At 40.9% G+C, this 13,800-nt stretch overlaps 1 protein-coding gene across 2 annotated transcripts; it reads right to left on the bottom strand.

Annotated features, from left to right (window-relative positions):
* Positions 1-4,054: 4,054 nt before the first annotated feature.
* spata24 (spermatogenesis associated 24) lies at positions 4,055-13,479 on the bottom strand. 2 transcript variants are annotated; one of them, XM_003215288.4, is made up of 6 exons: positions 13,302-13,477; positions 12,146-12,211; positions 8,453-8,583; positions 7,674-7,744; positions 5,689-5,791; positions 4,055-5,273 (listed from the first exon to the last, which is right to left on the bottom strand). In XM_003215288.4, the coding sequence occupies exons 1-6, from the start codon at positions 13,377-13,379 to the stop codon at positions 5,183-5,185; spliced, it is 540 nt and encodes a 179-aa protein (XP_003215336.1). In that variant the 5' UTR covers positions 13,380-13,477; the 3' UTR covers positions 4,055-5,182. The 2 variants fall into 2 exon arrangements, with proteins under 2 accessions (XP_003215336.1, XP_008113679.1); XM_008115472.3 differs by lacking the exon at positions 12,146-12,211 and having other exon boundaries at positions 13,302-13,479.
* Positions 13,480-13,800: the final 321 nt, after the last annotated feature.

Genomic DNA, 13,800 nt, shown 5'->3' with positions numbered 1-13,800 from the left:
GTGGTCTGTTAAATAGCCTGGCAACAGGCTAGGCACGGATAAAACAGATCAAGCTTCCTTGCAAGCACAGCACAGAGGTGTAGTTAAACATTGCCTATTATGACAAAAACATGAAGATTTCCAAGATAGTGGCCCTTCTCAGTTTTATCCAGGTAGTAATAATAGTCATGCCTACCAGTTTTCATCCTCTGACTTCACAATTCATTTGCTGAGAACTAACATGTATGGAGCCTTTTCATCATAAAAAGGGAATGGTAAGGATTTTTGTTATCCTTTGAATAAAATCTTGCTGGTGGCAAGCAGGACTAGAACTACAACTACCTATCCTGATCTTTTTCTTTTAAGGTCATTTTTGAGAAAGAAGGGAACCACCTTCCTATTAATAAAGGAGTTTTGATCCTTATTTAGATCAAGCACTCCCAGAACGGGGTATTTCTGCCGAGACTCATGTATTCACCTAAGCAGTTTTCTGATTATCAATGTTATAGAATCATAGAGTTGGAAGAAACCACATGAATCATATAGTCCAACCCTTTGACAACCAGGAAAGGCATAATCAAAGCACACATGACAGATGGCTATCCAGCCTGTTTAAAATCATCCAAAAAAAGAGCCTCCCCACGCCCCGAGGCAGAGTTCTACTGCTGAACTGCTCTTAGGAAATTCTTCCAGATGTTCAGATGAAATCTCTTCCATTCATTTGAACCCATTGCTTAGAATCCTAGGCCCCTTCCACACTGCCCTTTATCTCAGGATCTGATCCCAATTATCTGCTTTAAACCAAATATATGAGTCCCCACTGCCAGATAACCTGAGATAAACAGATAATCTGGGATCAGATCATGGGATAAAAGAGCAGTGGGAAAAGGCCCCTTGTCTCCAGTGCAGCAGAAAACTAGACCACTTCTGCTCCCTCTTCCTTATCCTTTCAGATATTTAAACATGCCTTCTCTCAACCTTCTCTTCAGCAGACTAAACATACCAAGCTCTTTAAGCTGCTTCTCATAAAACATGGTTTCCAGACCTCTGATCATTTTAGCTGCCCTAGTGCAAATGAGGAACTAATAGAAAATAGAAGGGGGATCAAAATAAAGTATGAATGTGAATAAATAACTTTACCCCTAGTATAACTCCTAAGAATCAAACAAAATAAGAGACTTGTACCACAAGCACCATTTTTGGCCACATCTTTCTCCTCTGCTCTCCCTCCCAACTCTGGAACAGAAAAACTGGCAGGCAGAAGACAGAAAGCGGAAAGGCAAAGGAAAGGGAGCACAACACTCACCACACACTGTCAAGCCAAGGCCAGTGAACTTGCACCCTAAAGTGTACCTTAATTTTGGTGACATAATTTAGCCAAAAAAGTGTGCATTATACTCATAGAATCCTAGAGTTGGAAGAGACCTGGTGGGCCATTCAGTCCAACCCCCCGGCCAAGAAGCAGGAAAATCGCATTCAAGGCACCCTCGACTCGAGTAAATAATGTGTTTTCTTTTGTGGTCTATCTTCTCCCTTGCAACTGGTACACTTCTGGCTCGACCAACTCATGTCATATACATACACTTGGCAATGTTCAAGTTTATTTCAATAGTAAACCTTATTGACAAGTGGCTGCTAAATTAAGATGGTTAAAATTACCACTGAAAGCACTTGGACTACTAATGCAATATGAGTTCTTGTGAATATTTCAGTGTCTAAATGTCAGGTTGTTTTATCGATCCAACTCCCCAAACGTCATCTCAATATTGAAATGTTGCCAAAATAACTGAGGTATATCTGACACTGACATAGCTGGCTAGTTTACAGGGGAGGATTGAGTCTCTCTATTCTCAGAGAGGGTGCCAAATGTGTTTCAGTTCTAGCTAAGAGGTATCTTTGGGACTTTGAAAGAAAATAACCTCTTGGATTCAACATCTACAAAACGAGAATAAAAAACACCCAGGTTTCTCCCAGCTACCCACACGTTTAACACAAATCATTCTACACGTGAGAAGCAAACCAAAATATTCCAGATGTGTCTTGATTTTTACCCGAAGAATTTTAAGCTACAATGGTCTGCTCTTGCAGGAAACATTAGTAAAATATGTTATTTATTTTTCAAAGACCACTAAAGTAGCAGCAGCAGGTGCTAATCCACTGGAAGTATGCCAGGACCATAGGCTACTGGATACCCTGGGTCAGATCAGTTCACCAATGGAGCTAAATTTAAAGCCTTGGGAATTGAAAATACATGTATATCAGAAATAAATTGCATGACAGTTAACTCTTTAAAGTAAAAGCCAATAGTGAACTCTTTTATCTCTATATTATTCTGGGTGTTTAACTGAGTTTAAAAATGGTAAGCTCAAATGTATTAAACTCCTATAGACATCTCTAATTGCTACAGGATGAGGGGGTAAAATCCAAGTGAGCTTGGAGGGCCAATTCACCATTAGTGAATTGATCCCACACAAATAAATACCAAATGTCAGGCATTTGTTGGGAGATGATCCAGCAGAGGCTAAACCAAACAGCCAGTTTGTTTCTATCTGGAATTTACCAATGTACCAGAGAACCTTCAGACATATGTGGCCACAACTATGAACTTTTATGGGTACAAAGAATGGGTCAAAATGATCAGTCAGTCTAAAACAAAGTATAATTTCTCTTCAAATCTATGGGATCTTTAAAAAAAGTTGTTATATCTAGGAGATAACAGATAACCAGCAAGAGTTCCTTCCCCTGAGAAACAGAAAATTAATAGAGTGTTATTTCTGATATAGGTGTATAAAAATACTTGTACACCATACACCATATACTCTTGCTATTTGTATTCATGTATGACTTCAGTTTTACAACATTGTGTGGCCTGAGACAATTTGTCTTCTTCCAGTGCGGTCCAGGAAAGCCAAAAAATTGAACAGAACACTCCTGGTCTAAAGAATAGTACAGAGCAGATCTTGAATGTAATATGTTACAAGATAATGCATTATGGCAAGTTATTTATTTTGGGAGAAAAGACGACAGTAGGAAATCATTTTATAAAATAGCATTGAAAGACTGCAGTGTATTGCTTTTTAAAGTCATGAGAATGGGGATAGTTCTTGGCATTAATTAATATGAACATAACCTTAATATGACTAGAGGAAGAGAATGAATAATGACTAGCCTGGCTTCTCCTGCTGCTGACTCACGGCAGAAGATTTGAAGCAGTACTAAATATGGTGCAGCCCAGGAGGAGAAGCTATGAGAGAGAGAAATGTGTTGCGTTGGGAAGCAAGATAATCTTGATGGGAGCGAATGAGACTGGAATGTGCCAATGTAGCCAACAAAGAATAAGCATGGTGCAGGTCATGTGCAGCCTCTGGGCCCCACTTCTGTAGCCTTGAAATCTCACACCAAAGTATTCAAGGGCTCCACCAGCCAATTTCAAGAGAATCAGCATGGTTTTAATTCCCAATCCACACAGAAAGCCATCCCATGAAAACATCAAAAAAATAAAAAATAAACCCACTTTGAACTTAGAACCCATACTACCGCAAATAGTCCTGTTTTCCTTTGCAGTCCCTTCCCAAAATAGAAATAGGTAGTCATGGGCATACCTTCTTGTTGTCATTTTGACTAGAGAGATTCATTTTGACTAGAGAGATTTTGGCTTGCTGTGGAGGTGGTGGGTGGGCTCAGAGGAAATTGGCCCCTTGTCCCCATGCAGTTGCCTTCCTATACTGTAGACAATACTTTTAGAAGTCATGGTTACCATTCCTCATAGAAGTATAGCACTAGGGGTATTGTTAATGTATTAATCTTGCTCAGGTACCAAGCCAAGTAACAAGGTAATGAATTATATTTGCAGAATAACATCCCAGGCTCTGGTGTTCATGTCTGGAAGTCAAGAATCCCATTGAAGATTAATAAGTGGAAGCTGGATATGCGTAGTTTACAAAAAGAGGGCAACAGAATGAAGTTATAGATACAACTTAGCACTTCATCCCCTTTTCTGTTTCTTATGTGTTCTTCATTTTATCTGGTGTTATAATTGTAGGTTGATGTAAATAAACAGAGAATAAACAGCAAGTTGAAAAAGAAGGAAAATACATATTTTTTTAACTGATTTTGGGAAAACAGGAATATGCTATTAACATCTGTTTCATAGTGTATGTACACATGAGTACAGAATTACTTTCTGTAAGTTCAAAGAATTACAACAACATAAAAGATCTTGCTAATAATACCACAACAGAGAACAACACTCTAGGTACATAGATTCTACATACCTAACACCATAGAAATCAATAAAGTATTTCTTCAATTCTAAGATGCACCTTTTCACTAACTAAACATTTCTAAAATTGGTGTAAGTCTTAAATGACGGGTACTTTTTATATATAAAAATAAAGCTTTTTTCTGTTGGTGGTACTGAAATTAGTGTGCATCTTACAATCGATGATGTCTTAGAATAAAAAAAAATACTGTATGTAGAATGGGATGTTTCCAGCTCTAAAACTGGAGACTAAAAATGTTATGTCATTATAAAAACTCAATTTTGAAGGAATAAATATATACTGCTAATAACTAAAAACACACAGACATATTTAATAAAAACTACATTCAGTGACAGGCTCTTTTCCTTCTATTAAAAATATTCTAACAATATATTCCAGTGTATGCTTACTCAGAAGGCCCATTGTGTTCAAAAGGGATTACACCTTAGGAAGTATGTATAGGTTTGCAAGGCTCAAGCACAATCACAGAATAAATTATAAATGCTCTTGAGTGTATGCTGAATGCCTCTTTCTTCCAACTGAGGGCCCTTCCACACAGCCATATAACCCAGAATATCAAGGCAGAAAATCCCACAATATCTGCTTTGACCTGGGTTATCTGAGTCCACACTGCCATATAACCCAGTTAAAAGCAGATAATGTGGAATTTTATTCAGCTGTGTGGAAGGGGGCTGAATAACCAGCACTTCATTTCAGAATCTGTTTAGCATATTCCACTTGTACCAAAGATGACTCAAGAAACGGAAGGGACTGGGACTACTTCTGTTTTTGCAGTTATCCATTTGCTCACAGTTTTCCACACAAAATTCTCATTTATTTTGGCAGGCAGAAAATATATTAGTATTTTGGATCCTTAGGCTCTCCCATATCCTTGCTTTAAAAATGGAATATGAAATCAACTTTTTAAAATGCATATATTGTTATTTGAAACCTTTCTTGTTCTTTTTCCCAAGCACTTCTGATATGTAATTTTCCTGTTGTTTTTCTATCTTGAACTCAGATGCTTGTTTCCTGCGGGGGGGGGGGGGGGGGACATGAAGAAATAAGTAACTAAACAGAGTAGTCCTTATTCCATCAATAAAACATCAAAAATAAAGTAAAGGTTAACCCATGTTGTAAAGCCTCCCAAACAATCTTCAATGTTTACACATATTTTTAAATAAATAATAGTTTATTGCAGCAATAGCTAGATGGGTAGATATCTCAGCATGGTAGAAAACATCAAGCAAGCATGTGGGTGTTAAATGAAAGCCATATTCCATGCTGGACATAATTAGAAAGAGAAGCTGAAAATAAAACCACCAATATCATATGGGCCTTTTACAATCATGGATTCAAATTCAATTCTCCTTGAGGTGTAGTCTAACACTCAAGCCATTATGCCATACTGGGTCACCAAAGGAAGAGGGATCGGAACAAAACTTACTTTAATGTTTGTTTTTGCTTATTGATGAAATGCTGTAGCTCTTTAATCTCGTTCTCTTTGAAGTTTAAAATATCTTCCTGTCTCTGAATGTGAGTCTCAATTTCTGTAAGCGAATGTAGGAACAATTAACTTACTTTCTATCTCCTAAATCTCAAAACCTCAGGCCACACAACAGCTGGTTCGAGATTTCGGGCTCGAGTGTTATCAATACGCTGACGACACTCAGCTTGTGTTAAAGATGGAGGGCCGACCGGAGTCTGTACCCGACAGTTTTCATCAGTGCCTCGAGGCCATTATTGGATGGTTGCGTTCCAGTAGGTTGAGGGTGAATCCAGCAAAGACGGAGATCCTATGGCTGGGCCGACCGGGCAGTGGGGATATCCAGTTGCCAACCCTGGATGGCGAAGTGCTATGCCCGTCTTTACTGGTAAAGAGTCTGGGAGTCCTCTTGGACCCTTCATTGACGATGGAGGCCCAGGTCTCAGCCGTTACCAAAACTGCCTTTTTTCATCTTCGGCAGGCTAGACGGCTAGCCCCCTATCTGTCTAGGGACAACCTGGCTACGGTGATCCAGGCTACAGTCATCTCGAGACTGGATTACTGTAACGCCCTTTACATTGGCCTTCCTGTGTCGGTGATCCGGAAGCTCAAATTCATGCAAAATACAGCTGCCCGGCTCCTTGCGGGAGCCCCGATAAGATGCCACATAACACCAATCTTACGGCAGCTGCACTGGTTACCAATTGAGCACAGGATCACTTTCAAAGTGATGGTGCTTACCTTCAAGGCCTTACATGGTCTAGGGCCGATGTACCTGAGGGACCGCCTCACTCCCTACAAACCCCAGAGATCCCTCCGTTCTGAGGACCAAGACCTGTTGGAAGTCCCCAGTTTTAAGACTTTGCATCTAACTGCAACTAGACGCAGAGCCTTTTCAGTAGTGGCGCCATCTCTCTGGAACACCTTGCCACCTGAAGTTCGTGCCTTGCGGGACTTGTTGGCCTACCGTAGGGCATGTAAGACACACCTGTTTCGACAGGCTTTTGAGTTCTGTTGTTGATGTTTTAAAAGGTGCTTTTAGGATGTTTTTTAAGATGTTTTTTAAGATGTTTTTTAAGATGTTTTTAAGATGTTTTTTAAATTGTTGATTTTAGCCGGTTCTTGTAAGCCGCTCCGAGCCCTAGGGGAGTGGCGGCATATAAGTTTGAAAAATAAATAAATAAACAAATAAAACATATATGTGTAGAAAGAGAATACTTATTTAAATATCTAACTTTGTTTTTTTTTTACTTTAGAAAATAATAGCAAAATGCAAAGCCAAGTAGACCACTGAGTATTCAGGAAAATAACATTACAGTTATCATTGTAATATACATGTTACCACTCATATTAATGTATTGATAGTCAAAAATGTATTGCAATTAGCAATAAGACATTATACAAATATACTGCATACATCACTTTTGTTCTTTGCATGCAAGCATAAGGTCATGTCAAGAATTTAGCAGATATACAGTGTGTGTGTGTGTGTGTGTGTGTGTGTATGTGTGTGTGTATGTGTGTATATATATATTCATTCAGGGTTAACCATGTTGACCATGAAACAATATCCAAAATCCATAAAATAGTGATACCTTTTATAAGGACAACTATGGTATTACTATTAAAAAACATTAAAAACACAGCTATTCCACAGATGATCACTCTATCACCTGAGTTATTAATTTATTTAAAATGTTTTTAAATGCCCAATATCTTTGCAGACATCAACACAGTACAATATGCAATAAGAATAAAATATAATAAAAACAAAAAAGCAGCAGCAAATACAACAAATGCATGATATCTACCATTTTAAAATCCTGGACAAACTAAAAGGCTCTGAGCTGTCAAAATATTTAGGTACACACTTAAAAGCTGATGCTCAGACATGTAATTTATAATATGAACTTCATTTCTAAGGCAGACAGATTTAGTGAACTTACCAGAGCATTTGCTTATCAACTTGTCTTTTTGGATGGATTGCTTTAGCACTCTGTGGTTTACACGAGAAAGTCTACAACAGAAATAAGAGACTGTGAGAAGGAGTCTGGTGGGTTCAAGTTTTAAGTCCTCATTTGGCAATGATGTTTACCGGGTGATTTCAAACTGTCTCAGTTATCCCAAGGAAAAAAGTTGTGATGATAAAAAGAGAATGAGACACACAATCAAGTACAGTTGACCCTTCACATTTGCAGCTTTGATTTTTGCAGACTTGATTATTCATGGATATTATTAATATTTTATCTTGAGGAATATCTATATCCTTTAGTACAACTCTGTGGCCAACTTCCTCAAGAAAGATATTTTTTATCATGAGAGAACACCTTTCTAGGCATCTCTAAGTCATCCAGTGTGATTCTATGCTCAGCTTCCAGTGGCACTATCAGCCAGCTCTTTCCCTTAATGATAGTAGAGGTAAATGAGGATCAGGATGGGAATCATTATGTAGCAATGTAACTACAGTGTTTATGCATATGGACATATTCAACAATATTTCTGTCATCCTTTGCAGCTGGGTATATTTTTGTGCACTGAAACCATACTAACTTTGAAAAGGATCAAAGCATTGCCAGGGCTAGTCAGAGAATAGGAAAAAAGCCAGTTTGTGGTATTCTGGGAAGAGGAAGTACTTGGGAGCTAAGAGGGATGTAATGCCCACACCTGCCCCCTTTTATGTGGCCAAATTATGAAACAGTTTCCCCCCATCAATTTACAATCTTACGCGCTGTCAAATGCTTGTTTTTCTCTCTCAAGATGCTTTGAAAGGATATCAATCTCTCCAAGAGCAAACTCCAACTGTTCTGACACCTTAGCTAGATTAGTCTTTGTCACTGTGTGTTCTTCCTCTTCTTTCTGTAAATTAAAATAGAGTAGAAAAGTCTGAGTTACTGGTTTGCTTAACAAATTTTATTCAGCAACTTGACAACACAGCATCTGATTCCAACAGCAGACACAGAAAAAATCTCTAAGTTTTAATCAGTCATACAGATACCACTTCTATATTTTTAAATCAACATAATTTACTAGCAACTAGTCATGTGCATATGTATGGAATCGTGATCTGTTTTGTTTTACTTCATTTGTTTTGTCTCGTTTTCGTCCCTGCTCCTGAAAATAGGGTGCCTATCCAAATGGGATTTTCATCTCACATTTGAAAAAAATCAAAGAATTTTGGACCATTGGCGGCAATGGGAGGGCACCACGGGACCTCTATTGCCCACCCACTCAGGGAAAGGCCACTGGCCTGTTATACTGTAGTGAAAGAAAATACAAGCACCCAAAGGTTTGGGATTGGAAACAAGGAAATGAAAAAGTTTCCCGTTTCTAGAGGGAGAAAATAATTATAGTTCCCCTAAGAGCCAGTTTTAAAGAGAGACTGAAGGTTTGAATAGAGACAGGAGCCCAAAAATGTCTTTGCTTTCAAAAAATATATGTAATCTATAACAAATAATAAGACTATCCTATTGTATTTATTCTCTATATAGCCCAAAGGAGAGAGAGGGCTAAGCCAAAGGCAATAAAGAGATAGGGAGAAATAAAAGAGTAGATTTTCCAAGGGCCAGTTATAGAGTGAGAGTGTGTGTGTGAGAGAGACAGGTTTGATTTCTAAACAGAAAAGGGAAACCCAACAATTTCTTTCCTTTGAAAAATATTTATTAAAAAAAAAAACCAAGACCCACATGTACTCCCCAGCCAAACCCACCCCTACCACTTCAAAAATCCCAGCCCCTTCCCTTCAAAAAATTTTTTTAATTGCCAAACAGTCAAGCAAAAAATAAAACCCAAATCTTTGCCCAGTGCCCTCACCAGAAAGTAAAGGAAGCAACAAGGCAAGGCAAGCAACCAGCAAGCCAAGCCAAGTGGAGAGAGAGAGCAAACCAGCCGGCCCACCAGCACCCACTAGCAGCAGCAAAGAATGTGACCGCAATAACTGCTTTAGAGGCAGTCCCCCCTAATATACCTTCCCTGTCAAGTCCATGTCACTGTTTCCTTGGCCTCCGATTGGCCAAGGATCATCCCCTCCCACCTCCTCCTCTAACAAATGCGGACGAAGTCTCCTGGAGTGGAAGCCACGCGGCCCGAAAATGAAAGCAAAGCATGGTGAAAATGCAGCTTTCTCTTTCGTGTAGCCTTTTGTTATGTCTGAAAATTGCATCTTTCGTTTCGTGCATCTGAATGGACGGTATGAAACAAATACACGATTGAAACAGAGGAAACAAATATCACACAACACTACATACAACTCGGTTTTTAATAGAGTAGAAACAATAACCATATATTTAATACTGATATATGAACCTGGATACAACTATTTAAACTTTTAAGAATGACATGTTCTATCACTGTGTCGTCTTCTCTATATAATGTAATGTGCATAATTAGGACCGAGTTAACAACAAAACCACTGGGCCAAATCACACCAAATTTGGCCACAATATTCATCACTTTCCAAGGAGTGACCTTAAAAAAAAGAAAGAAAAAAAATAGAGAAAAGGCCAGAAAAATCCCCCCATCCAAAAAAAACAACCTCACTCTGTGCGTGTGCAAGAAATTTCCCGCTTATCCCACCCACCTCCAGTGCTCTTCCTTCTCCATGCCCGTGGGCACGGCCCAGTTGATGGAGGCGTACTCAGCCAGGTCGGGCAAGTTCTCCAGCTCCCGGGCACGGAACAACAGTGTGGAGGAGGAGGAGGAGGAGAGGACGACGGGGGAGGCAGCGTGGCTGCTCCACGCTAAGAGGTGGACCTGGCCACCAAGGGCTCACATGGAGGGACTTTTCCACAGCCCTCGCTGCTCCGGCTCCACTCAGCACCCTCCCACAAAACTCCCACTGGCTCCCACAAAACCTGGCTCCCAGAATTTAAAAAAAAACCTCTAAAACCAGGTCAGTAAATAAAGAACAACACTCTGAAAACGGGAATTCCAGACAGGAAATAATCAGGGACAACTAACACCTCCCAACAAAGGATCCCCCTAGGCAGGAATCAGCCAGGGTTTGAAGCTACAAGGCCATTACATGCTAATCAAAGTGACTAATTGCAACATTCATTCTTGCCTCCAACACACAACAGTTCTTTCTTCCACACTGGATTTTACTTCACAGGTATATAAATCACACTTGCCTGGCTCCTTCAAACCTAGGGAAATCTATGTGGGAGATCTTCCCCCCACCATCGCACTCATTCCTCCTCTTCCTCGTCCCAAGTTAAACATGAGCCAACAATGTGATGCGGCAGCTAAAAAAGCCAACGGGATTCTGGCCTGCATCAATAGGGGAATAGCGTCTAGATCCAAGGAAGTCCTGCTCCCCCTCTATTCTGCCTTGGTCAGACCACACCTGGAATACTGTGTCCAATTTTGGGCACTGCAGTTGAAGAGAGATGTTGACAAGCTGGAAAGCATCCAGAGGAGGGCAACTAAAATGATTAAGGGTCTGGAGAACAAGCCCTATGAGGAGCGGCTTAAAGAGCTGGGCATGTTTAGCCTGCAGAAGAGAAGGCTGAGAGGAGACATGATAGCCATGTACAAATACGTGAAGGGAAGTCATAGGGCGGAGGGAGCAAGCTTGTTTTCTGCTGCCCTGCAGACAAGGACACGGAACAATGGTTTCAAACTACAGGAAAGGAGATTCCACCTGAACATCAGGAAGAACTTCCTCACTGTGAGGGCTGTTCGACAGTGGAACTCTCTCCCCCGGGCCATGGTGGAGGCTCCTTCTTTGGAGGCTTTTAAGCAGAGGCTGGATGGCCATCTGTCGGGGGTGCTTTGAATGCGATTTCCTGCTTCTTAGCAGGGGGTTGGACTGGATGGCCCATGAGGTCTCTTCCAACTCTACTATTCTATGATTCTATGATTCCTCTAACAAGGCGATTTTCCACTGCACCAGTCCTTCCTGATTCTCCTCTTCTGTCGTCCCCTCTCACAGATCTTCCCCCCACCACTGCACTCATTCCTCCTGCTCCTCCATTTGGGGAACTGCCACTGCTGCCCGACTAGCACACTTATTACATTTTTTTCAAAACCAGCCACAGTAACGCTTATGGCTTTGGCCAGGTGCTCACTCATAGAGTATTATTATTATTATTATTACAGTATTATTATGGCTTTGACCTGGTGGTGGCCACTCACAATAAAGGCAGATAATCCACAATATCTGCTTTGAACTGGGTTATCTGAGTCCACACTGCCATATAATCTAGTTCAAAGTAGATAATGTGAGAGTTTATAGGTAACTTGAATACCACTGAATAGCCTGGCTGCTTCATATCTAGGGGAACCCTTTCTAGGCCAGCTTGAATGCCACGAAGAAAACTCCACTTAGGACTACGCCACAGCAACGCTTGGCCAGGCACAGCTAGTTTCTCTACAAATTATGATTAAAAATATCAAAAAATAAAAATGGAAGAATACGTACCTCTAATTTTTTTACAATAGCTTCATATTCTACCTTGCTGACTGAATTCTCTTCCTGTACTGCTATCTATAAATATAAATATTACAAATCACTTGTCTGTATAATACATTTGTTATTAGGTCAGTTTGTTTTAGTCTATTCATAGGCAGATCAAGTACTGTACACCTACATTCATTTATTAAATTTGCTTAGGTATTGCTCAATCTATTCAAAGCCATGTATGATCATGTAAGGCTGATATGTTTTATTCAAGATGTTGTGTTTTTTAAAAGCTTCCCTTGATTTGGTTATTTTTGTGTGCCTTAATGTTATTTCTGAGTTATTCTGTGACTTCTGCAGCAGCATAGCTGATGGTACTGAACAAGTGAATTATGGTCTGAATATCAGTGTTTCTCTTTCCTTCTTCTGTTTTCCCCATTTCAGCATCAGCTTATTTCCATTGCTGCAAACATGAGTTCCAAGTACAAAAATAGTTTGCATTCATCTCAGAAACAGGGAGAGGAGTGCAAAGTTTTTCTCTCTCTGGATTGCTATGTTTTTCAGGCTGTATAGCCATGTTTCAGTAGCATTCTCTCCTAACATTTCACCTGCATCTATGGCTGACATCCTCAGAGGTTTGCTCAGAGGTCTGCGGAATGAGGCAAGTGGGGTGTATATATATCTGCGGAATGACCAGGGTGGGAGAAAGAAGTCTTCTGTTTGAAGCAAGTGTGAATGTTGCAATTAGCCAAATTGATTAGCATCAGGAGTTGGGAAACTGGCATATAACCAACGGTGGGAAGGCGGCAAAGAGGCGAGAGGTCCTAGACTCCTACACCCTTTCATTCCCTGCTAGAGGAAACTACGTGTTGTCAAAGGCTTTCATGGACTGAATCACTGGGTTGCTGTGAGTTTTCCGGGCTGTACGTTCCAGAAGCATTCTCTCCTGACGTTTAGCCCACATCTGTGGCAGGCATCCTCAGGGGTTGTGAGCGCTGTTAGAAATTAGACAAGTGGGGTTTGCATACGTCACAACCTCTGAGGATGCCTGCCGTATATGTGGGCGAAACATCAGGAGAGAATGCTTCTGGAACGTACAGCCCGGAAAACTCACAGCAACCCAGAAACTAACTATCATGCACACGTGTCCTCTCAAATCTCCTTGCCTTTGACCCACCTGCCGCCTCAGCCCGTCCAGCAACACCTGCTGGGCCTCGACCAAATCCCTCAGTTGTTGGAAGGCGATCAACGCCATTTTAATTTCCCGCCGACGGTCTCCGCCTTCTTCCCCGTTGGGCGTTGCGCCGCTTCTTCTTCCGACCAATCGTAACGCAGCGCCTCAGATTCCGGGATTCTCATTGGCTAGCTCTAATAACTCCCCCCTCCCCGCGGCTTTTCTGGTGCTAAATGGGAAAGAGCCGTTGACTGCGCCCGATAGGCAGGAGCCCGAATGCTCTCTTACAGCCAATTGCATATAGCTCAGTGGTTCTCAATCTGTGGGTCTACAGATGTTTTGGCCTTTAACTCCCAGAAATCCCAACAGCTGGTAAAATGGCTGGGATTTCTGGGAGATGTAGGCCCAAACGACTGGAGACCCACAGGTTCAGAACCACTGGAACCCTCTCCGTCTCCTTCCTCCCTCCTGACAGTCTCTGCAAAAGGATGGGCGAAGAGGA

Source organism: Anolis carolinensis, chromosome 1 (genome assembly GCF_035594765.1).
Source record: "Anolis carolinensis isolate JA03-04 chromosome 1, rAnoCar3.1.pri, whole genome shotgun sequence".
Classification (NCBI taxonomy): Eukaryota; Metazoa; Chordata; class Lepidosauria; order Squamata; family Dactyloidae; genus Anolis; species Anolis carolinensis.
The sequence above is the reverse complement of the archived record's forward strand: the minus strand, read 5'-3'. Positions and strand labels throughout refer to the sequence as shown.

Bases quoted from the DNA above. Each gene is read 5' to 3' on its own strand.
- spata24 (XM_003215288.4), bottom strand. From the start codon at position 13,379: ATGGCGTTGATCGCCTTCCAACAACTGAGGGATTTGGTCGAGGCCCAG. The intron at 5,792-7,673 runs GTAAGTTCACTA...ATTCGCTTACAG, and splicing joins GTTGATAAGCAAATGCTCTG to AAATTGAGACTCACATTCAG. The intron at 5,274-5,688 runs GTAAGTTTTGTT...CCCCCCCCGCAG, and splicing joins AAGCAAAAACAAACATTAAA to GAAACAAGCATCTGAGTTCA.